Source organism: Symphalangus syndactylus, chromosome 8 (genome assembly GCF_028878055.3).
Source record: "Symphalangus syndactylus isolate Jambi chromosome 8, NHGRI_mSymSyn1-v2.1_pri, whole genome shotgun sequence".
Taxonomy (NCBI): domain Eukaryota; kingdom Metazoa; phylum Chordata; class Mammalia; order Primates; family Hylobatidae; genus Symphalangus; species Symphalangus syndactylus.
In genome coordinates this window covers 135,033,166-135,058,812 of record NC_072430.2, presented here as the reverse complement: position 1 = coordinate 135,058,812, position 25,647 = coordinate 135,033,166, and the positions used below count along the sequence as shown (strand labels likewise).

Genomic DNA, 25,647 nt, shown 5'->3' with positions numbered 1-25,647 from the left:
TTAACAGGAGGAAAAAAATTTTAATAATATATGTTTGCACAGGAGTTCCACGAAATATGAGACTCCAAGAAGAGTCAGATGATTGACACTCATACGCCATCGTGAGCTATCGAAAAGAACGGGGGTTTGGGGGTTCTGCAGGGAGTTGGCCACAGACGTGGGAGAGTGAAGGGAAGAAGTATGTCGTGAATAACGCTTGGCTGGTTTTCAGATAAAAGGTCTTGCGAGTGGCCAGGCATGGTGGCTCACTCCTGTCATGTCCCAGCATTTTGGGAGGCCGAGGCGGGCAGATCATGAGGTCAGGAGTTCGAGACTAGCCTGGCCAACATAGTGAAATCCCGTCTCTACTAAAAATGCAAAAAATTAGCTGGGCATGGTGGCAGGCACTGTAATCCCAGCTACTTGGGAGGCTGAGACAGGAGAATCACTTGAACCCAGGAGGCGGAGGTTGCAGTGAGCTCAGATTGCGCCATTGCATTCCAACCCCGGGTGACAGTGTGAGACTCCGTCTCAAAAAAAACAGAGGAAAAAGGTCTTGTGAGTAATAAATGTTGTCTGGAGCAGACCTCAGCAGAAGAGGCGAGAGTCTATCTGTGCTGGTATCACCTCCAATCTCCTTCCCTGTGATCTCAGTTCCTCTTCCCTGGTTGATGAGATTCTTGGGGATGGGATTCATGATGATCAAATTTCTTTTGAGGATTTGGTTTTGAGCAGATGAGGGAGGCTCAGAGAAAAGCCCCTCCTTGCATGTACTATTTCCCAAGTGATCTCAGTTTGAAGTCAGTGGCAAACCAGTGGCATATTTCCTGAAGGCCTTCAGCATCCACTAAACCAGTCAACTGTTTCCATTTGTTTCCTGAATAGCAAACACTTCCTTGAAATCCTTCTCAAATTCAGCCTCCAGTCTAAGTCCCATTTGGCCAAAATCCTTATACTGGAAAAAAGTAATAAAGACAAAAATGATGTTCCGAATCATTAGTGTCATTAGATACCTTTCAACTGAGAATGATCAGGACTCTTGTCTTTAAAAAATAAAAATTGTAAGTTGACAATTTATAATGGTATGTATTTTGGAGTACAAAGTAGTGTTGTGATTTATGACTGCTATGTGGAATAATTAAATCAAACTAATTAACATATTCATCACCTCAAAGAGCTATCATTTTTTGTGGTGAGAACATTTGAAATTTACTTTCTTAACAATGTTGAAGTGTGAAATACACTATTGTTAAGTAGGACTCTTATCTTAAACACCCTAAGTTACATTAACCAGGTTAAACTTGAAAACTCATGCAGCTAAGAGTAACTTCTGTTTCTTACCAGCATGATCCTTTCTTATCAACAGGGCAGAAAAGTGAAATCATTTCCACAGTTGGGATTATTACTTCTTTGGCTTTGATTGCTTATTTCAGTGGGTTAGAAAAGCAATCTAGGTTCTTTCAACAATTCAGATAGTGGAAGGGTATAAGGTAAGATCACTGATCTGTTCCTTTCTCTGTCACTTCTACTCCTTGCTGGCAGTCCTTGTTGGGATATGGTCTATTCACATGCAAAGGAATCTGGAGTTTGGGATTTCTGGGATTGGGCGCAGATAAGCAGCACAATACCACTTTAAGATGAAATTCTCTTCTCTTTATATGCTGCAGCAGGCAGGACTCAACTGCTCTCTCTGAGCTCCTGTCTCCTCTGGGGCAGGTGGGGGAGGAGCTCTCAGGGACCTGGGATTCTGGTTGCAGAGACACCTTTTGATTCACTGTTTCTTTGCTAAGAAGAGCTTAAGTTCTGAACTGAAACCAATCAGTCACTTCCAGAACCCTTGCTCGTGCAAGCTTATTACAGGATGAGGGAAACAAAATTTTTCTAGACACCAGAAAATGAGGGGAAGGATGGCAAGCAATGAAATGGAAGCGGGAAGAGCCACCTACCTTGTAAGAGGCCCTGTGGTTCTGGAAGATGAGGCGCATGTCTTGTATAAACCCCTCCACTTGGGGGTAACCGTGCTCATTCAGCCTTTTCTTGATTTTATCCAACCACATGGGCTCCTTCAGGCCTTGACACGCCTCTTTAATCTGGTGACAAAAATACCAATGGAAAAGCTACCAGCATAGTTCAACGTCTACCTTCTGTGGATTCCCATAAAATCCAGCAGAAATACAACAAGGCGAAGGCAACTAACGACAGTGTGTGCTCTCGCCCCGTGGGATTAAGATCACAAATCTCACGAGGGCCCATTTCAGGGTCAGGTAATGTCATGGCAGCCTGTAATCATGGGTTGCTGTTGTTACTTACATAATAATAGTATGGAATCTTGGCAAAAAAGGAGCTCTCAGAACAGCAATAGACTTTCAAGAGGAGGAACTCACATTTCTGCAAAAGAAAGAGGCCGTAAGGGAAAAGCAGCTTGGAGAGAATGAGCCCACACGCATGAGACAGAGCACACGACTCACACCCTTCTTCCACAAGTTTCTCTAACATGTGTGGCTCTTGGAAACAGACATGTCACGGCTGAGTTATTTTTTGTGCAAACAAATCGTGGTGTTCTATCAGTGCCATTGAAATGTGGCGCGGAAGAGCAGGCTCCTTTTGGTACATTCCCCTGCCCCTGCGCTTATTCATGATTCTCACGTGTGAGGGGAAAGGAGAAGGCTTGGGGTTTGCATCTGATTTACCATCTGTTCCTCAGGACACATCTGCCTCTCCAGGACCTCAGATTCCTGACAACACTGTTGGCTTCCTGAAGACTCCTTCATCCTGCAGAAGATGCAACTCCACGGGGTCCTGAGAGATTGGACATGGGTGAGCAGAGGGCAGGGACCCTGGAGATGGCCACTGTTCCTGTGGCTGCCACTGCCTTCCTTCAGGAATGGCTAATGGGCTCAGTCATGGGAGGGAGGGGAACACCTCCAAGAGTATCCAAGAACTGCACATGAGGTCTCCAGCCACTGGCCTTTCCCTCGCATCAGTGGTAGCAGCGGGAGGGAAGCCTCACGAAGGTGGTGTCACTGTGAGTGTGGACTATCCTTTCCCTGTCTGAGCTGCTGGGAGCACAAGGAGCCCTGCCTGCTAGGTCTGAGTGTCAGAAACTGGGCTTTCAGCTCCGGGGACTTCGGGCCTCCATCAGCCTGAGACCGTGCTTCCTATCTTGTATGAGTAAGTACAAAATATAAACAACTGGTATTTCTTTTCCTCAACTCCCTGGGACAGGAGACCCTACTGCAAAACTTCAAGGAAAGGATGAGACCAGTATGTAGGCAAAGGTCCCCAGCACTGGCCTCAGCATATCAGAGGAGGTGTCCCTGAGAGCACAGAGAGCATTAACCTCCTGCTGCCAGCGTCTCCCACTGCTCTCTGGATCACACTGCTGGGTCCCAGTACCCGATGAACCTGCTCCTTCCCCATCTAGACACAAGCAGGCACTCTGCTGGAGAGTGCACATGGCAGGTGCAAGGTCCCTTAAAGGACAAAAAGAGAGGCAGCTGCATGTCACTTACCTCTCAGCTTCCACGGGCGGGATGTGACAGTCCTTGTGGAAGACTCTTGAACAAGTGTCGCAACAGAACAGCTCCCCTCCGTCCCGGCACACCTCACACTCATCCAAGTTTCTCATCTAGAAGGTAAAACAGTGTCCACGTCACTGGGAACCACAAGATTCAGGAAGGCCACCCCTCTGGGCATCTAGAACACACTGCTTATGTGTGAGCCTGTATGGACAGGTGTATGCTTCTCCCTGGGATATGAAGGAAAAGCATGGCATGGAGATTTCAGAACAAATCTCGGTCTGCAGCGAAGTTCAGGAGGAAGGGGTATATGTCAGAATAAAAACGTTTTCCTTATAAAACCAGAGATTATGACACAGAAAGACTAGCAACAAAGCAAGAGGATGATCTTATAGGAATCTGAATAATTGTATTATGCTGCAGATAAAACCAGGTTTTGAAGTAAAGTGTTAAATCCATTTGTCTATACTACAAATCAGCTCATGAAAGGGAGACCCAGAGAATTACATATGATGGAATAACCTTCTAAGATATCATCACATCCCATATTCTTGGCCATAAGTTCCCCATGAGTTGAAGAGAGGGCCTAGTGAGGGGTTCCTAGGCTGCAGATTTTGTGCCTAGAGGGCTGTGCACCTACCTCTGAGGGGGAAGGACCGTGAGTACAGATGACCAGGTGGGCCACAGGGAGGACAGAGCTCTTCGCCTCTGGGAGCCTGGCAGATCTCCCATGACTTAGCTAATTTGGATTGTAAGGTGCAAAGGTGTCATCTCTAATGACCAAGGACCACGGTAACAGCAACCATACAGTGTTGAAGATGGAGGCCCTCTCCTCATTTCCTGGGCCCATAAAAGAGCTGGTGGTTTGTTTTACAAAAGGAATGGGAAATCAACTAATTCTCCATTTCTCACAAGTCTCAATATGTGGGACCTTTAGCCAGATTTAATTTCATTTGGGGAAGTTAAAATATGATAGTATTTGCATCCACGTGTTGTGGAGCAAATCCCAGTCATTAAAAACCAACAGAATTTATAGAGCAAATATAGAGACCAATACATATATGCTGTATTGTAGACAATGCATGTGTATTCATGACAAAGAACCAGTCTGTGACTGAGCCCTTTGCCGTTCAAGGGAAAAGTGCTGTAAGGACTAAAATTAGAGTTCAATATTATGTGCAGCCTGGACATCTGGTAACACTGGGACGGCCTAGAATGGTCTATCTACAAGTCCTCCGCCGGCTCTGCTCCTGCAGATAAGGTTTCCTACCAACACTTCTGATCAAGAGGACCGGCTGCACCTTCTGCTTATTTTTGAATAGCTGATTTCATTTCCCTGCCAGCCATGGAATTATTCAAACAAGCCAATCACACTCTCCCTCTGGAAGCAGGGGCAGCCCACCCTCCATAGCCACTGGTTGTTTCCTCTGTTCCTGAGCGCAGCCCCCATGTGGCCCTGTGTGGTGTGCCTACAGGGCTCTTTCTGCTGCTACTTCTACTTTTATATTTTGCCCAGCTCTCTAAATTCAGTTCAGCTCTAGGTTAGGTGAAATCCTTCTCCCGTGATCTGGATTTTCAGGTTCCCCAGTGAGGATACATGTTCAGAGGTGGACTTTTTCCCTCTCACACTTTGAGAACTCACAGTTTTTTGTCTGTCTCACAGAGTTTGCAGTGGCAAGCCACTTCTTTCAAAGGGTCTGTGAATTCCTTGTTTTGCTGGAATGTTCCTGTGGTGGTTCTTGTAGCAAATGTTCACAATGTGAGTCTCAACATGCTGTTCCGTCTGTCCGAGTTGGAGGTGGAAGTTAGTCCTGCCTCCTATCTGCCATTTTTTTTCTCCAAACCCATATCTTCTCAAGAAGAGATTTGATTCCTCTGGTTCTTTGGTTGTTGGCCTGGCTGTTCATTAGACTCATCTCAGGAGAGTATATAAAATGCTAATATCCTGAACCCAACACCAGAGATTCTGAATCACTGGGTCAGGGTTGAGGCACAGGCACTGGCATTCTTCTTTAGGTGACAGAATAGGCAAGTCTATGTATCAGCATCATCTGGGGACCTTAAAATAATCCTAATGTTCAATTCATACATAGTCCAGATTGATTAATTTAGAATTTCCCTAGAAGTGGGATCCAGGCAACAATATTTTTTAAAGCTCTTCAGGTGACTCCAAGATGCAAGATAATTTGAGACTCAGCCTGAGCAAAGTCTGGTTACGGAGGCATGGGGATAATATAAATCAATGTTGTTATTGGCCTTGGAAAAATTATTAACCTTTGCTGGAGCTGTTTTCCTCTTTTTCCCACAGACATCTGGCTGTGGGCTGTGAGACATAAACCTCCGTGTCGAGCTCATACAAAATCAGCCACACAAACACTGACCTCCAGGGCTGTTTTAACCATTCATGAGTCCCTTAGTTGGCCGGGCATCAAAATCAGTGTGGATAAGAACTAAATCTTGTTGGAGGATTGCTTTGGAGGTAAGGTGTGTATAAAACTATTTGGGCATCCCTCCTCTGTTAAGTATTATGTGTCAGTGCTATTGCATGATATTCTATGTGAGTGCTGCCCCCTGGAGTTGTGCAAGAAGGTGAACTTGCCTAAAATTGGCATCTCACTGCAAGGAAAAGGAGCAAACCAGAATTTCATTTAGAGAAAGAACTCATCCATGATTTCAGCAGAACCCAAAGCAGGCAGTCATATAGCAAGCAGAGAATGGATGGGGCCCAGGGGATCAGAAAGTTTGCATAGTACTGAGCACCAGATAAGCAGTTGAGTTAAAATGCCTCAGGATTTGCTAGGTCGTGATGGTTTCAGTCCTAACCAGCTCAGCACCCTAATGGCGTCCCTGAGACTGGTCACAGGAGCTCTGTAAAGGACCTCTTGTCCTGTATGTACTCCTTTACAGGACTAATGACAGGCTCCACAACTTAAACATAATAGCTTGGCCTGGTCTGTTCCTTCTGGCTGATGCTTAAGACCATCTTCAGCGCTACCTGCACCTTGGAGTGCATTTTTGGGATTTTCCCTTTCATCCATACCCCTTACTTGAGAATGCTGTTATCCTCTCACATTTACTCCTTCCCCCTAATCACCAGGCCAGCCCTACCCATTACCACTTCAAGCTCTGTTTCAAGAGACCTCAGTGGTCTAGAGCTCAGCCTCCCATACTCACTACCCAAGGGAATAAGGAGGTAAGGATATTGGAGGGTTTCCACTGAAACAGATGGAAAGGGTGCTTTCACACTGCGAGACATTCAAGGCCCAGGCACATCTACCTGGCTTGGGTGATGCAACTGAATTCACACAGCTACACACTACAACTGAGACTGAACATGCTTCAGGCAACAGCAGTCATGACACAGAATATATGCCTGGAGAAAGGAGTGGAATATTCTGGGAGTCATAGTTCAGAATTTGTACTTACACAAGGGTCCACTGAGCTATTGTTTTGAGACTTCAGTATTCTCTGTTGAAAAAACAGAAAGATTGATTTACAATATTGAATGCATTGTTTCCATCTATCACTTACTTAAATTTAAATAGTCATCTTTGAAGGGATTCAGGAACCAGTTGTAAAAAAATAATTGGGAGGAGATGAAGGCCAGTATGCTGGGGTGGCTCCAGTGCTTTAATTTCCTATGTAAGCAAACTGAAACCTGATGTAAGCAGTAAAATGAAACTAGAGACTTTACCAACTAGAATCCGCCATCTACCTCTAATTAGCATCTTTCCATGATAACCCATTAAATACAGTTTCTCTAACTTACTTCTGTGTTGGCCTCACTGTCTGGGCTGCTGCAGCATAGCTCTCTGAACCTCTTCTTGTTCTGAGTGCTGCCCAATTCAGGAATTGCTCTTTGCTCCAATAAATGCTATTAAATTTATTTTGTCTAAAGTTTTATTTTTTTAAACAGTTTTCCCTTTACCTCATGTCTGATTTTTTGGACCTATATATCTACTGAGGGAAGAAAAAGTGCCCAAGTACTACTGTTCAGCCCAATGCAAGTCCCATTCCCTGCAGGGAGTCTGGACCTAGTTTGCACAGGCCAAGTCAGAGAAGCTCTACTTGTCCTCTTACTCCAAGGGGCCCTCAGGCACATTTCCTAAACTTGGCCTTTGTGTCATCCCATCCAGAGGAGCTGCAATAATAATCAGGCTGAGGACTTATCCCCCACAGCCTCCAGGGACCACAGGGCCCAGAGTCCTGGAGGCCATGCAAGTGTCCCAGAGAAGAAGAACACTGCTTTCTGCAGCTCCTCTAGGGACACAGCCCTGGTGATAAAATGCCTCCAAGGTCCTCTATGCTGCAGCTCTTCTTCCTGAGAGTCTCCTGCTCTCCCTTCTATCCAAATCACAAGAAGATGTCAGGGTGACTGTCTTTTAAGAGATAACCCACTAGATTTATTTAGATTGCTTTTGGATATCCATTGCAGGAGTTGGCACCTTTCACTTCTGGGATACAGGCAGCCTCAGCTTTTGTCCCTAGCCCAGGGCACAGAGGCTATAAACAAGTGTGATCTAAAGCACAAGCACCTGAGAGGTGACCTTGTCACTGACTGCGTCTCTGACTGGCCTAGAATCTCCTACTCCACCCATTTGTAATTCATCCATGTTTACAATAAAATTGAAACAATCTTTTTTTTTTTTTGAGACAGCGTTTCACTCTGTCACCCAGGCTGGAATGCCATGATAAAATCACAGCTCACTATAGCCTCGACCTCCCAGGCTCAAGTGATCCTCCCACCTCAGCCTCCTGAGTAGGTGGGAATACAGGTATGCACCACAATGCCTGGGTATTTTTTTTTTTTTTTTGGTAGAGATGATATCTCATGATGTATCCAGGTTGGTCTCAAATTCCTGAGCTCAAGTTATCCTCCCATCTCAGCCTCTTAAAATGCTGGCATTATAGGCTTGAGTCACCATGCCTGGCCTGAAATGATTTTTGAGGTCAATCTTCTGTAATGGCCATTGGAATTTAGCATGTGCTTGATAAGTATATGTTGAATGGGTGAATAAATGAATACTGTTTCAAGAGTTCAAGACCAGCCTGCCCAACATGGCAAAACCCTGTCTCTACTAAAAATACAAATAATTAGCCAGGTGTGGTGGTGGGCACCTGTAATCCCAGCCACTTGGGAGGCTGAGGCAGGAGAATTGCCTGAACCTGGGAGGCTGAGATCGCTCCACTGCACTCCAGTCTGAATGACAAGAGGGAAACTCTGTCTCAAAAAGAAAAAAAAAATTACTGGAGTCTCTTAAGCAAGCATTAGCACACAATGATTATTCTGGGTGAGTATATCAGATTGTTTTACAACACTGCAGCTACCACCAAAAGGTTTATGTGGCCCTTGTCATGAGCCTGAGCAGAGACACTATCATGTGGCACTGATAGTGACACTGAAGTTTCCAGAAGCCAAGTGGCTCTGCAAGCAAAAGAAGCTCTGAGAGGCACAGAGGACCCATGGAGTTGATAATGGATCCTGGATCTGCCACTTGGGGGACCTCTGTTCTCCCCATGAGGAGACACAACATATAGAGGCAACTGCAGCTCGTTGCTGCTAAATGTTGCACCCCTGAATAGGGAGAGAGTCTGTTAGTCAGAAATTGTCAGCTTATTTGGGTCATCCAGGCTGAGTTTCTCCTGGCACCTGGGGAAATGTAGAGATGCTGGTCTTTAGTGTACTCACTGAATAGGTGACATCACAGTTTCCCTTCAGGAAACCCAGTGGATGAAACATCTCAGTTGCTGAGAATTCAAATCAGCCAGTATATCAGATAATGTAAAGTCCTGGATCTCAGGTTCCCAGTGGAATATGAAGCTTAGTGGCTAGCTATGTGTGAGCTGTTTTAGAAGTCTGTGAGTGTCTTGAATGTGTATTTCTACCTGAAGTGCATAAGGATGACATTTTTCTCTTCCCCCTCCTCAGGTTCTCATTCATACCCAGTCTTGGAAAAACCATCACCTTGTCCTGAATCTATACTGCACTTAACCTATTTGTTTGTTGCGTTCTTTAAGTGAAGGAAAAATCACTTTCACAGATAAAAAGCAGGTCTGCACAGTCCCTCTGGTAGAGCCAAAGTGGTGGCATCAACATAAAAGATTTTCCTGCTCCAGCCTGGGCAACAGAGCGAGACTCCGTCTCAAAAAAAAAAAAAGAAGATTTTCCTGGTCAGCTCCTCCTGTAAAATATGTTTGCCTCTGGAGATCTTCCTCCCCAATGGCACCATCTTGACAAAGGAAAATGATTTCCCATTGAGAAAGAATTCTGTGTATCTGTGTGTACATTTTTTTTGGAAGGTGAAAGAGGATGTGAAAGATCAGAAAAGAAATATTCTTTTTATTACCTATTTCATGAAATGATATATGGTTTCATACATGTCTCAAGTGACTGTGAGGAAATGTTTGCTCTATCAATTTCACAAAAGTTAGAAAATAATAACATCAATGGAAAAAATCTGATTTTGAGTTGGAGATGATACTCTCATCTTATTACGAAATATTTTTAGGTATTCCATGACCGTGTTGGATTTTCCAACTTTGATACTCTTAGAACATCTGCATCTATTGCTGAAACACATTCAGGAGGTTTGTTTTGATGGCTCCTCAGCATCTCCATCTGATACGGTTTAATGCAAAGAGGACCTAGCTTTATATACACATAGTATTCAAAGTAGCAACTCTGAAGGCATATATTAAAAAAATTTATACGTGGGAAGTGGAGAAGGTGAAAGCTTAATTATAATTACCCAATTGGAGACTCCATAAAATAAGATGTTGTACATGTTAAGTCAGTTATGTGACAAGAATCTGTAGAAAATTATGTAATAATCACCTTTTTGTTCCTGTAATATATTCTTGGAGGATTAGGTAGAGATCCTTCCTGAAAGATAAAAAGACCAAGGTACATAGTCAGCCTGTGTTTCTGTTTTGTGAGTCTGGCATTTCCAACCTCTTCCTAAATACTTCTGAGTGTTCCACTGCCAGCTCAAACCCAAGGTGTCTGAATGAGAAACCATCTCCCTTTCTTCACCTGTGCTTCTAGACTTCAATCAATAGAAGCCAGAAAATCATTTTCAGGACCATTTTCCCTTCTCTTGTGCTTCTTTCCTAAGTCCTAAGAGGTTTTCGTTCATAATCTCATACCATCTATCACCTCTTTTCCAGTTCCACCAGTGCCACTCTAGCTGGAGTCCCTACACCAGAGCTATCCAAGCAGCACACACTTATTGCATGCTACTGGGTGTCAGTCACTCTGATCAATCTTGGGTACATGAAGATGGGAAAACCTAAAGGGGTCTACAGACAAGAAGCACTCACAGAAGGATAAATATAAATAGTGAAAAAAGGGCATTAGCAGGGGCTCAGGAACCCTGGGAAGGGAGGACCCATGGCTATAGGTCAGTGAATAAGGAAGAGGGTAACATTTGAGCTAAGCATTCTAGACTGAGTATAGGTTTGCTAGCAGGGGAGACAGTGAAGGCATTTCAAAGCCCCGTTGCTGTCTAAAATACTGTTTTAAATGTTATTTCCCATCTCAGAAGATATCACTGATTGTTGCTATCTCAATTATAGATTTGAATTACTTAGCCTGGCATTAAAGTGCTCCACAAACAACCCCAGTTGCTGAATTGTGCCTTATTGTACACAACTGATCTACCTAAATCCACAGAGCTGTTAATATTTTTACTATGGTTCTTATTTTAATGGCATTCTGGTTTTCAGGTCATTCTTTCTCTGAAGTGTCTTCTTGCCCTGCTTGACTATCGACTCTCTTCTTTTTCTCAGTGCACAAAATTGTCCGCATGCACCCCAGTCAGAATGACCCTTTCCTCCTCCAAGCTGCTGAGTCTATCCTGACGGAGCCCCTGGTACAACATCAGTGTGTTGCACTGTAGTGTGGTTGTGGATATGGGGTCCCTCTCTCCTGAGTGAGAGGATAAACTCACTGGCATCAAGGGTTTAGCTATAACCTAACAAATATTTGGTGAATAAACAGTCTCCTCATTATTACGGAACAAGAAGAAGGGACGCAGCTCTGGCCCCTTGTCATTCGTATACCTCCATCAGCCGTTGTAGGGGCCACCCGCCACAGCGCACACTCAGCCTCCAGTTCTTTGATCTTGCGTAGCCTCCTTTGATTTCAAATTCCCTGGGGGTGAACCAATTTCCATCCTCAGTCTGTATACACTTCACCAAGGTTCCTGTAAGACCAGGGTAAGTTGATCCTGAGCCCTCTTTGTTCCCGGCGCTCAGACTGTGGCCACTCACCACACTGGATCTAGAGCCACCCAATTTGTGATGAAGATCAATAGCAGGAGGGTCTGGCCTTCCCTCTCAGACTTCGGAGGCCCCAAATCCAGCCTGAAAGTCCCCTCTAAGGATATTTCCTGGTGGGGGTGCACATTTCTTTGACCTTCATCCATGAAGAAAGTGATGGTTATCAACAAGAGCAACCTTTTAAGCATTTCAAAAGCACTTACAGAAGGAAAAACAAGTGATTCTGAAAGATGAGAGGACTCCAACTAGCTGTTGAATTCTCGGGGTAGAGACCAGGCCTGAGTCTGCAGATGGCTCTGGAGGCAATGTGGAGGCAGAATCCTTACTTAGGGGTACAGTCTGAGATAGGTGCCCTGTGGCTCAGGAGGCCCCACTAGCAACATGTGCACCTTCTATTACAACATTTTTCATTCAGTTTTAGGGCTTATTGAACAGAGATTTTCTCATCTGTGCAATCACGGGTAGCTGATATTAAAAAATAATTGTGAAATGTTACCTAATAGAAAAATTAAGTTATATATAAAAGATAGTCATCCCCATCAGCCATTAAGGAAATGCAAAGCAAAACCACAATGAGATACCACGTCACACTCACTAGGATGATCATAATAAAAAAGACAAACAATAACAAGTGTTGGTGAGTGTGTAGAGAAATGGGAGCCTTCATACATTTCTGGTGGGAATATAGAATAGCGCAGCCACTGTGGAAAACACTTTGGTGTTTCCTCAATAAGTTAAGAATAGAATTACCATTTGACTCAGCAATTCCTTTCTTGAATATACACTCCAAAGAGCTGAAATATGTTCACACCAAATTTGTTACATAAACGCTCAAAATAGCATTATTTGTAACAGCCAAAGAGTGAAAATAACCCAAGTTGATGAATGGATAAACAAAATGTGGTATATCTATACAATGAAATATATGATTTATCAATAAAAGAAATGAAGTACCAATCCATTCAATATGAATGAACTTTGAAAACATCATGCTCATTAAAAGCAGCCAGTCATGAAAGGGGATGTATGATAGGATTCCATTTGCAGAAAATGTCTAGAATAAGCAAATTTATAGAGCAGAAAATAGATTAGCAGCTGCTTAGGGCTTGGCATTGGGATGAGGTGGGAATGGGCATTGACTACTAATTGACATGGGGTTTTCTTTAGTGAAGGACAAATTGTTCTAAAATTAGATGATAATAATGGCTATATAATCCTGTGAAAATACAAAAAAAAATCATTGGTATACTCTAAGTGGTGAGTTACATGATACATGAACTGTATTTCAGTTAAGCTGTTAAAAAAAAGTCACAATGAAAACATTTATATTAATTGGTGCTCAAAGAGCCAAGTTAAGAGAGGTCTGAGATGAAGGCCATTCTGATAGACGTCTTTGACAGTTTTATAATTTTCAATCGTAAAATATTTTACATTAATATGTAAATTAATTCTCACAGCTACATCATGAGGTAGGTTTTTAATTATTGTTCCCTCTCTTGGATGAAAGATTTCACATTCAGAAAGGTCCTCTTCTCTACTCAGAATGGAACAGTCACTCCTGGCACAGCCAAGGCTGGAACTCAGGCTTCCTAATGTTAAAACCTGTGATCATCACCCTAAGCCAAGCACCCTGCCTTGGTGGCAGCACTCCAGAAGGGAGAGAGTATATGAAGCTTGAGGTTGAGGGCCTCTTCCCCTTTCTGTCTGATTCAAAGTACAATACGTGACATTTTCCATCTGTGAATTGACGTTCCTGTCGTCTCTTTTGTTCTTTGGGCACCCTCTGGACACTCCGTGTGCGAGTCAGCATCTAATGGGTGTGATTTCTTAAAGCCTGAAAATGTCATCTTAGGGATCCCTTCCTCCTTCCCTCAAGCCAAACAGGGCCCAAAACTCCTTGAATGATGTGTAATTCACACAAATAATTTCACCACTTCTTGGGATGCCTTCAGATAGGAGCTGCAAATTAAAGAAGACTATGAAACCCACCTTGTTCCAATTTCTCCTTATGTAAAATTCCCTTCACCCCACCACAGGTCACTGGAAGTAAAGGAGCCTGAAAATCCACAGTTTCATCTTTGTGCTTTCTGGAAGCTGAAAGAGAGGATTTCTTCATTCTGTCTCACTTTGCAAAGGCACGTCCCCTCCCCACTGAGGTAAATCCTATAAAGGCACAAAGAGTACTTAGGAAATTCTATTCCATAAATCTCTAGAGTTTCAAAGTCTTTCTTCCAAGTGGCATTTTTGATATATAACTACAGAATGTGTGCCCCAATTTCATCTTTCAAATTTCACAGAAAATTGAATGCTTTATCAGAGAAATTAGACTTCAGTAAAACTGTTTTAACTTCCAATGTAGTAAGCTCCACTGATTCTTATATGACAATGAAACATACAGTTGTTGTCATTGGTTTGATGGGCGCTCTCCAACTATTCTGTTTTGCTGCAGTTAGGTAGCCAGAGATGAAGCCAGAGACCATAATCAGTCTCCCATATGAGCACTGACTGGTCAAGGAGGGAGAGGCTAATGACGAGATAACCTAATGGAGACGGCGCCTGCCTTCTACTTTTATTCTCTGCTTTGCGCCATTTCCCCTCCACATCAGCTTTCTCCACAGCTAAGAAAGGAGCTCAGGGAGCTCTAGAATAAACTGAAAATTGTACCAAGCAGGGGGTGGGGAACTGAGAACCTGATACCACAGAAGTAGGTGTGAAAGTTTTTCAAAGAAAAACTCCAGGAGGATGAGCAGCGAATCCTGCCCTTCCAAACAGAGGTGTAGAGGCCATGATGGGCAGGGGAAGCAGTCCTTGGTCCTGAGACTGGTTTTGAAAAGGGCACACTATTTAGACTGGGATGGACTAATAAGAAGGGTGGTTGGCCTAATTCACCCTCTAGCTTCTCAGATGAGGAAACAAAGGCAAAGAAGGCCAAGTGGTCAGCACAAGATCACACAGTCAAAGATTTTTTTAAAAGCCAAAAAGCCTTGGGACACAGATCTCTAACCACAACTCTGGTTCAACCTTAGTGTGCAACCTGTGGCTTTCTGTGTAGCCAGAGAAAGATCAGCTAAATAACTTACGGGTTATACCCTTTATACAGCAATGGATTATCTTCAGCCTTGAAATTAATTTCAGTGGAAGTAGCACTATAGTGACCCCTGGGCCCCTGGGGTCTGGTTGTAGATCCATCACCAACTTACTTCCTTCTTTCCTTGATACATTTTGGAAAATGACTTAATAGGATACATTTCTCAATAGTTAGTACAGCTTCATAAAACAATTAAATAAATATATTACTGAAAATACAGCATAAAGCGCAGGAAATTAGATGTTTAGTTATTGAAAGTGCATTCCTCTTTTCTTTTTTACCTCTTGATCGGACTCTTTTCTGTGGAGCTCTGTCACTCTGAGTGAAGTGGGTTCTAGGTTTGCCTCTCTTTCTCCCTGAGAAAGTAGAATAATATAATCACAGTCACAAATGAACAGCTGTATTACATATATTGCTGCTTTTCAAAAATTCCATTTAAATGTAACTTTCCAAAAGCCTGTTTAATGTATAAATAAAAAGATTTAAACCCTAGCCTTTAAGGTATGAAGAATTAGATAGCTAATATTAGGTTCACTTTATATTTCATTTTCCTATTCTTACATTAGAAAAATAATTGAAATCAGTATTTCACATATATCTCAAGCAACAGTATAAATACTTCATTCCATATTTTGAATGTTCATTTCATATTTTGAAGTTTCATTTCATATTTCATTTCAAATATATATTTGAAATATATATATGGCATATAATATATGTTAAACACTTACACATCTACTAATTTATTTAATCTTTGCAAGATCAGAATGATGATTACTGTCATTACAGAAACTAAAATATTCAGAGAAAATTGAGACAAAACTACAAAATTAAGTGAAGGCATTTGGGTTTCTCTTAGCAGAAACACAAATAAATGACAGTTCTGTGAGTTAAGGGAAACCCTATTAGGTGCTCCATAGGTGAGATGTATGCTGCACATATCACATTGAGGGAAGATATTTGTACCCTTGTGCTGAAAGTAATAGTAAATGTGACCAGGGCTTCGTCCACATGGCTTTGGAAAAAATAAACATTAGGATCTAAGAAACTAATCAGAAGAAGGTTAACCATGAGGAATGGGTAGAATTGAGACTTCCACAACCTTCATTCCAAATGGTAATTAAGGATTGACATGGCAAACACTGCAGCCGATGATGTTCTCTAATGTGCACGTTAATTGGCTGTGGATGGGCATCTCAATGTTTACTATCATTCAAATATGTTTTATTTTCCAAGGCAGGAAAACAAAATGTTCCTTCCTTCTTGTTTTGAATGTCCACCATCCAATGACCACCATCTAGGGGTGCTGGTTAGGGTCATGTAGACCCCATGGAGAAATATTTTCCAACCTACTTATTCCTAAGTGCTCTAAACTCTAAGCATATTATGAGCATATTAGGCCAGCAAAGTAGAAAGGACCAATCGGACTCAAAGTGGACCTATGGCTTGGTAATATAATTCCACTTTCTGGTCTTTAGACTACACAGTTACTGATCAGGTTTTTACCCATTTAAGACCCAAATGGCCCAAGGAACCAATATTGATAATTACAGACATCTTATCCCAAGATCAAACAAGTTTCAAATTTGCAAGTTGTCATCCTGTTGATATTTAACCAAGATAACAGGCACTCAAAAAAGAGCTTTAGGAGAGTTTAATAAACTTGTATAGGGAGGTAGGAGGCTTGTATAGTAACAGCCAAGGGCTAAGAAAAACTACTAAAAAGGTGGAAATGTGGTTCTCCATGAGGCATGTTAATCTTTTTGCTCCATCTTGCTGCCTGCCGCTGGAAGATAAGGTTTCCAGGCAATAGAACATCAGCCACACAGGTGTGGCTCTCTGAGAAGCTCTCCTCCCCTCCTCTCCCACGCAAGATGCCAAGTGGACTCTGGAAGTCCAGGACATCTCCAGGTCTCTCTTCACTGCTTCACCCCTCCCTCCTCTCCTGAGGGTCCGCGCTCACCGTACGGTGAGAATAGATCCAGATGTCATCTCCTTGCTGCTCTTTTCCCTCCTGTATTCCAGCCAGGCTTGACACTAGAGCTCTGGCCACAACCTTGAACAGTCCAGCTAATACGGAGTTATTTCTTCCTTTCTCTCTATCTGTTTCTGTCTGGTTACATCTTTTCTGGGACTAGTGGGTATGTCGGATTTAGCTTTCATTAAATCTGTTTAGGCCTCACACTTTTAGGGAGAAAAAAGAAACACCATGAAGTCTACTCTAGTCTATGGAGGTCTTGGTACAGAAAAATCTGGAGCTTAAATCCAGCAAATTCATAATACAGCACTACTGTGTTTTACTCTCAGAATTGAGTGGCTGAGCAAGGCAGGATTCAAATATTATTGTGTCTCAGGCTGTAATACCCATTTAACAATACTGAAACCCTATCACAAACCCTAATAAATACTATGGTGGTCAGAATATAATTTAAAGTTATTTTAAAATAATTGTTATGGTTGGTATTAACCTCTAGAAAGAAGTGTGACAGAGTTTTCACTTTCCTCCTGTTTTCTCATAATTTCACTTCAAGTCCCAACGGTTGGGAACAATCCAACAAGTACCAAGTAGAATGACCAATTGTCCTGGTCTGTCCAGGACTAAGGGGGTGCCCAGGACATGAGAGTTTCACTGGCAAAATTGAGAAAGTCCCAAGCAAGTAGGTTGAGTTGATTACCCAAGTTCCAAGCACCCACATCCTACAACAATGCACCAGGCCACCTATGGGACCATAGAAAGAGTTGGTGGAACTGATTATGCCAGGTTCAGCCCTTCACTCACATCCAGGTTGTAGAAGTAAAGCTCTATTTCTTTCAAAATAAGTCAAGCTGTGATGCCTGACCCCTCCCCTTCCCTTGCAATGGACTTGATGAAAGCATCTCATGGAAGAAAGAGCTAGTGATTGTGCATCAACCACTTGCAATGGCATTTCACGGCTGCACCTGTCAGGCAAGACACTTCCACACTCTGATCTCACCCCTCTCTCTCACCTCCCCAATCCTGGATGGGACCAAGCTAACAGCTATGGAGTGGGGGTAGGGCCAAGACAGAATAAGAAAAGACACTGACCATGTCACCCCCGACTCTATGTGTTCCAGACTAAGGCTTGCCCAGGCTGAAGGAGGGAAGGTGCTTTAAACTGGGGAGGACATTGGAGTTTTAATACTTGGTCAGAAAGACTCTCAATTACTGAAATGAGACTCTTATTGTTGTGAAAAGGGAACAGGAAAGCGATAGGGCTTGCTCAGGACAGGAAATAACTCATCTAGGAGGAGGACTTGAAAGGGCAGTGAGAAAATAAACCTGTATTCGGCTTACAATTTACCAGGTCCAGCCATTTTAATTAGCCAATGATTTAAGGCAAAGGAATTTCCCGGAAAATCAGATAAACACAGAGGAAAACAACTTTATAACCTGGACAGATAAGATCTATGATATGAATACAATCAACTTACAACCCTGGCTTCTAATGGGTTGCTTTTCTTAGATTTCACTGCTCTGAAATTGACTAAGTTTGACTAGTAAACAATAAAGGTTCTAGGCTCCTCAAAACCTCATCATTTGCATTGACCTGCAGGGCAAATGAAAAGTGATACAAACTTTATCTTACCCCTAATCTTGGAAAAGTCTTTCAGATTCACGTTGGCCTTCTTTTCACTCGAGACCAGCTGGCCATCGGCTTTGCTGTTATCTGGGGATAGGTAGGGGAAAATGTATTAATAGAACTGGGCAGAACAACAGCTGACAGGCTGGACCAAACGCAAGTGAGGGAGTCCTGGGTTTCATTCTGGATCCCCTCGAGCAGGTGTCCAGAGCAGTTTCTGCTTTGGGGAGTGTTGACTTCTCAATTACACACAGAATTTAATTGTACATTGAAGTCTCTTAGAATGTGTTAGGATAATACACACAGACTTAAATGAAAATGTTCTAATGACTCAGTCCAAATAATTTTTTAATTTGAAAACACCCATTCTTGTTTTTTGTTTGTTTGTTTTGTTTTTTTAAGACAGAGTCTTTTTCTGTCTCCCAGACTGGAGTGCAGTAGCACAATTTCGACTCACTGCAACCTCTGCCTTTTGGATTCAAGTGATTCTCCTGCCTCAGCCTCCCGAGTAGCTGGGATTATAGGCGCCCACCACCACATCCAGTGAATTTTTGTATTTTAAGTAGAGATGGGGTTTCACCATGTTGACCAGGCTAGTCTCGAACTCCAACCTCAAGTGATCCATCTGCCTCAGCCTCCCAAAGTGTTGGGATTACAGGCGTGAGCCACCATGCCCGGCCCCAAACACCCATTCTTAAAATAAATGCAACCACTTGTTTTTCTTTCCAAACAAAAATGTACATCCACAAACTGGGCAGACACTTAAACTGGCAAGAACAGAAGAACAGAAGATATATGATTGGTGAAAATAAACAATTTTCAATATGACTCTAAAATCTTACTATATAGATCCACTGATTCAAAACTGAGCATCATTTGGAAAATAAGACAGCCTTCATTGACTAGGAGAAAGGAAATGCTTAGACCATGACTAAAATAAATAACATATATAATTAGGGAAAATTCAGAAAATAAAATGGTCTAAAACATCATCATCTGGAGATAGCCACAGATAAGGATGGCTATCTCCAGATGGTGATTTGTTAAAAAATATTCTCCTAGGCTTTTCTTTTTGCGTATGTTACCTTTTAAAGAACACTTTTTCATTATAAAAGTTGAAGATTTTTAAACTTTTAATACACACACACACTTAAATACCACAAATAAAAATATAAACATCACCTCTATTATACTGACTAAATGTAATCGCTGCATATGTCTTTATAAATGGACTGCCATTGATTTTTCTGTAGCTTTATATCTCTTTATACACAAAGATAATTACATATATCTATGTAAAGATGGATAGATACATAAAAACATACTTTCACAAGTATAAATTTTACATAAAATATGGTTATATATATGTATATGTATATTTTATAGTTGCACACACATACACATACACCTTGCTTTCTTCATTTAGCCCTCTTAAGAACATTTTTCCAAATTAATAAAAATTTCTTGAGCTACTAAAAAAAGTCATACTGAGGATGATAAGACCTCCCTATTAACTGTGGGCCTCTGGACTACTACATGCATTAGAAACCATTTTGTGGAAGCCACTGCATTCTCAGGCCTCTTTGTCACAGCCTGTTAGTCTACATCCTAATGGACACAGGAGGTACAGAACTCTTCTGGCCCTCGTGAACTGCAGGCCTTCCAGAATACAATGGACGATGCCCTAATAAACTCAAAAGCTCTAACTACTTCACTTTGCCTGCTTACTTACCATTTTGTTGGATTTTTTCCTGCATTCTCCTTTTTATTCTGCTCCAGCCATGCCCCTTCTTTTTACCTTCAAACCAAAGAGAATAAAGTTAATTATACAGAGGAATAAATATAATTCTTTGAGCTTTATATGCTAGTAGTATACAAGATGTTTTTCAGACTTTGGTCCACAGGAATGGGGCAAAATTATTTATGATCAGTGTAGTAGTGTGGAAATTGAGTACACAGTTCTGTTTTTATTCTGCATGAGCCTTGGGCCACGGGCTTGGGAGAGACTGTAGGAGAAGACCTTCCTTTGAAACATTTTTAATTGAAAATTAACTCTTGCTGGCACCTTAGAGTGAATGACTGGGCAGAAAAACAGCTGACAGGCTGGACCAAATGCAAGTGAGGGAGTCCTGGGTTTCATTCTGGATCCCCTCGAGCAGGTGTCCAGAGCAGTTTCTGCTTTGGGGAGTGTTGACTTCTAAATTACACACAGAATTTAATTGTATATTGAAGTCTCTTAGAATGTGTTAGGATAATACACACAGACTTAAATGAAAATGTTATAATGACTCAGTCCAAATAATTGAGGCGGATGGATCACTTGAGGTTGGAGTTCAAGACCAGCCTGGTCAATATGGTGAAACCCCATCTCTACTTAAAATACAAAAATTCACTGGATGTGGTGGCAGGCGCCTATTATGAAATGTGTTATGAAACTGCTGTTGCATGTTCCTTTTTCAAGTGTTTGTTGTGCAAATTCAAATGTGCAACGAGAGGACATCCTCCTTGAGGTTGATGGTGATATGGATAATATTCTGTATTGGAAATTGGGAGATATTCTGAACTCTGATATGGAGAGTTTTCATTATGTAATTACATAATCATTATAGAATTTCTATATAATTTCATTAAGTAATAGCAGTGCCTCCACACTGTCAGCCCTCCTTCAGGCTGCAGAGCAGCTGACTCCAGGAATGCTACTGTGACCCCAGAAACTCATCGGTGTCCTGAGAAATCTAGCCGTCTGGACCATTTGCAGTCTGATGTGCCCTTTATTAGAAAAGTGACTCCACAGTGCACTGATTTTCTGACTGTCCCTCATCTCCTCCTGTCCGCACACTATGGGAGGGCAGTAGACTCACTGAAGGGAGCAGTCCCCAGAAAGGGATCATCTCCTTCCGGGATAGTGACCAGGACAAAAGTGGTGGGGATTGCGAATGTTCTGTAGACCTATCTTGAAACTTCAGGATTCTGTTGTGACCGTGGTCATTCCTAGGGATGATGCCTCATTCTTTCCCCTACCAGCCTGGTGGGCACAGCCTTCCGAGTGCCCAGGGGATTCAGATTTCACTCCAGACACATTTTATGAAAATGCTTTTGCTCTACTTGTATCTAGTTTTGTGGATGGAAGATCTAAGTGAGAAAAGGAGACGATTAGGAGAAAAAGATGAAGGTACAGCCGTTAGAATGGTACAGACAGATTTTGCAGCAGTGAAGCAAGAGCAAAAATCCAGAGATCTAAGGCGGGAACACCTCCAACCCTAGGAGGTATGGGGAAGCAGGAGCACTGGTGATATCTGTCTTTCAGAACTACCCTGGATCCTTTGTCCAGAAGGAAAACACCCTGCTCCAGTGCTCCCGCCTCTGAGAATGCAGAGTCAGCCTCTCCACACCAGGCATGAGACGGCAGGGGCTGGGCCCAGCTTCTGAGGTCCCACATAGACCCCTCTAGACATTGTCCCTACCCCTGTTCTCAGTCATTTGTTGGGGTGGTTGGGGGGGTGACTGTTACCTGGTTGGTGTCATGGACAAAGAGGATAGATTGGACAGACTGTCTTCAAGCAGTGCCCCCACATGCCCACCCTCTCCCACCCACACACACAAACAAATCAAGGACTGGACACAATGAACAGAACTGGGAACTCCAAGGCTTACAGCCATCCAGGAGCCATGTAGGAGGCACTGTTCACCTTCCCCCTGACAAATGTACATCCCACTCAGGGAAGCTCAACAGTTGTAAACACTTCCCTTCTTCAAGCACCTTTGTGCTCTGGGGATTGTGCTTCTTGTATGGAAGCCAGGTATTAACTTGCTTCCCTCACGTAAGGTGACTTGTACCTTAGAGGTGGTCAGTGGGTCATAAGGGACCTAATGACCTAAAGCATCCACGGTTTATGAAATGTGTGTGTGTGTGTGTGTGTGTGTGTGTGTGTGTGTGTGTGTGTGTAGAGAGACAGGGTCCCACTATCTTGCCCAGGCTTGTTTTTGTTTGTTTTGCTTGTTTTTGGACTCCTGGCCTCAAGTGATTTTTCTGCCTTGGTCTCCCAAAGTGCTGAGATAACACGAGTAAGCCACTGCACCTACATTTGCAATTTGTTCCTACAACATTTAACAAATCAGATGTATCTGGACCCATGGGTCAAATTAATCAGAGTGGCTGACGGGGTAGTGTCTTCACGAGGAAATTTGCCAGAAGCAAAAATGTGGGAAGAATTTGTTGAGAAGCTATTCTCCATGGCATTTCTGTACTCACAGTATCAGGGTATTACTTCAAGGATGTCAGGATAGCAAGCAGCCTTGGAAGCTAGAGATCATGTAGCCTCCAGATTATAGGGCAAATTTATTCCCTGACCAGTATAAAGTGGAGAACATCTCACTCCTTAGAAATTTTCCAGAGGAGATGTCCCCAGGAGAGATTTGCTTAATATCCCCAAAGGTGAGTTGCTTACATTCCAGCTAAAAAGATAATATCTCCCTTGGAGGTAAGGTTTGGGCAGGTTTGCTAGCAGTCGCCTAGCTAGCAAACCCCATGGGTTTCCTCAGTGAAGCATTCCTCCACTGCAGCACACGCTTGTGAGTGCACCATCCACCTGGGCTTGCTCTGCATCATCCTTTCCATGGGTCTTGAGGGGAAAGAACTGATGCGTCTACTCTATATCCCAGCAATTTTGCTCCTAGGTATTTAGATAAGAGATATGAAAAAACAGGACGACTTCTACAAGAATGTGCTGAGGAGAGTTTTCCTAATAGCAAAAAACTGAAAATATTTGAGGTGACATTCATCAGGAGAATTATTAACAAAATTCAGTATATTCAGACAATGGACACTATTTAGCAATGAAAACGAACAAATTACTGATACATCCCATGATCTGGATGAATCTCAAAAACATGCTGAGTGAAATAAATCTCACAATAAAGAGAACATGCTGTAAAACCTTATTTATATAGTTTTTTAAAAACCCAAATTAAGTTATCATGGAAAAACAAAGAGTAGTGATTGCCCTGATGGGTAGTGGGTGGAGATACACCAGAAAGGACATAAGAAACCTTTCCAGGGTGATGATCATGTTCTGTATCTTGATAAAGATTTTGATGGTGCAGAAAAGTGTGGTTATAAGAACTCATCCAATGGTACTCCTAATACTTGTGCATTTCATTGTAAATTTTATCTTAAAAAAAGAATGCATGCAGAAGTATTTGAGGGGGAAGGGTACTGATGTCTGCAACTCCAAAATGTTTCAAACTTGACCATGAGTTACTGAGTGGATAAAAAAAATGTATATATGGATAGTGATATGGTTTGTCTGTGTCCCTACTCAAATCTCATCTTGAATTGTAGCTCCCTTAATTTTCATGTGGGAGGGACCCAGCGGGAGATAAAATTGACTCAGGGGGGCAGTTTCCCCTGTACTGTTCTCATGGTAGTGAACAAGTCTCATGAGATCTGATGGTTTTATAAAGGAAACCCCTTTCACTTGTTTTTCACTCTGTCTTTGCCTGCTGCCATGTAAGACGTGCCTTTCACCTTCCACCATGATTGTGAAGCCTCCCCAGTCACATGGTACTGTGAGTCCATTAAACCTCTTTTCTTTTTCCTTATAAATTATCCAGTCTTGGGTATGTTTTTATCAGCAGTGTAAAAATGGACTAATACAGATAGAAAAGTGATAAAGCAGGAATGATACAATGTTAATTGTGAATCTGTGTGAAAGTATATTGATGTTTAGTGTACAATTCTCCCAAGTCTTCTGCATGCTTAAAATTTTCATGATTAAAAATTGGGGAAAAAAGCTTTTGGAGAGAAAGGACAGAATATTTACCAAGAAGTTATAGTTACAATAAAAGAATGATTTTTATTAGCCACACCACAGATTCCAGAAGACAATGTAGTAATCACTTTACTATACTGAGAATAAATAAATATCAACCTAGAATTTTTAACCTAGCTAAAAATTTCTATCAAAAGAAAGACAAATTTGTACATACAGCACTTAGAGAATTTACCACTTAGAGATCACTCACTAGAAAAACTAAAGAATTTACTTCAGCTAGACAAAAAGTGAAACCAAAGAAAAAGAACAATGGTGAGTACATAAAATGATTTTAAAAAATTGATTTAAGTAAACACCGACTGTAAAAATAATAGTTTCAAAATTTATAGTTAAAAATTAAATATTAATAATAGCCAAATGGTAGAGATGGGGTATTCAATTTGTAGTGAAACCATTACAAGATCTTGTCATCTCATTTGGGGCATGATTAATAAGATTACAGAAATTTTGTCTTTAATTTCCAAACCAGCAGGGGGAAAAGGGATAATGTAGAATTTTATATCAATCCATCAGAAATCAGGAAAGAGACACACAAAAAAACAGAAATTAAGAATGGTCAACACTATCACAGAAGATATAGGTCCATATACATCTGGAATCATAATAAATGAAAACAAATAAAAATTCGTTGAAAAGCTAAGATTATCAGATAAAATTGCAAAAGCTAAGTGCTGTTACAAGAGACATAAAACAAACCTGCACAAGATGGCTTAACATAAATTGAGTGAAAAATATGAAAAAAAGTTTGTATAATAACATTAGCACTTGGTAAAAGAGATTTTAAGGCAAAAGCATCAGTATGGATAAAGCAGAATGCTGTATAATGATAAAAGAAAAGAAATCCACTAAGAAGTTATAAAGTCATTAATGGCCTCAACATATTTAAAGAAAATGAACAAAATGAGGAATTGGCAAATATACAACCTTGTGTGAGAATTCAACAAGTTTCTATACAAATTTGATGGAGGAAATAAATTACTATGAACCCAAATTTAAACAACAAAGTTGTGCTTTATAAAGATATGCATGGAGTGAAGCCAGAGCCTAACAAATAGTTCAAATGTACATTATTCTCAAGTGGCATAGAACATTTACAAATAATGACCACACATTAGGATGCAAAGGAACATTCAACAAATTTTAAAGAATTGGCGAAGTCAATTCATATTGTTTTCCACATATCTACTTTCCACTCCTGATCAACTAACAGAATGCCTCCAAGACTGCAGACTTCAGTATTTCCAGAGAAAAACCACAGCTCATAACCTCTCTTACACCTGACATGGCCACCAGTTTAAGATCTGACCACTAAGATGAGAGTAAAATATTGTGGGAGGAGGGGAGTT

The 25,647-nt window shown here is 41.7% G+C and overlaps 1 protein-coding gene and 1 long non-coding RNA gene across 13 annotated transcripts in view; one reads left to right on the top strand and one right to left on the bottom strand.

Moving 5' to 3' along the window:
• The window catches only part of LOC129488547 (nuclear body protein SP140-like protein), a 61,096-nt gene continuing 35,449 nt past the window's right edge, over positions 1–25,647 (bottom strand). For 4 of the 12 annotated variants that reach the window (XM_055290919.2, XM_055290921.2, XM_055290918.2 and 1 more), the window contains 12 exons: positions 20,200–20,265; positions 18,474–18,554; positions 15,147–15,221; positions 13,767–13,871; positions 11,559–11,701; positions 10,333–10,380; positions 6,924–6,965; positions 3,492–3,607; positions 2,670–2,778; positions 2,290–2,367; positions 1,926–2,069; positions 1–934 (listed from right to left, as the gene is read on the bottom strand). In XM_055290919.2, coding sequence (XP_055146894.1) covers positions 836–934; positions 1,926–2,069; positions 2,290–2,367; positions 2,670–2,778; positions 3,492–3,607; positions 6,924–6,965; positions 10,333–10,380; positions 11,559–11,701; positions 13,767–13,871; positions 15,147–15,221; positions 18,474–18,554; positions 20,200–20,265 — 1,106 coding nt within the window. In that variant the 3' untranslated portion in view covers positions 1–835. Of the gene's footprint in view, positions 935–976; positions 1,719–1,925; positions 2,070–2,289; positions 2,368–2,669; positions 2,779–3,491; positions 3,608–6,923; positions 6,966–10,332; positions 10,381–11,558; positions 11,702–13,766; positions 13,872–15,146; positions 15,222–18,473; positions 18,555–20,199; positions 20,266–25,647 lie in introns of those variants that run through there. The other 8 variants (XM_063645244.1, XM_055290922.2, XM_063645245.1 and 5 more) reach the window with 5 other exon arrangements.
• LOC129488552 (uncharacterized) lies at positions 2,684–9,602 on the top strand. The gene is made up of 3 exons (XR_008659688.2): positions 2,684–2,796; positions 5,806–5,976; positions 9,427–9,602. It is a non-coding gene; the product is annotated as an uncharacterized lncRNA (long non-coding RNA).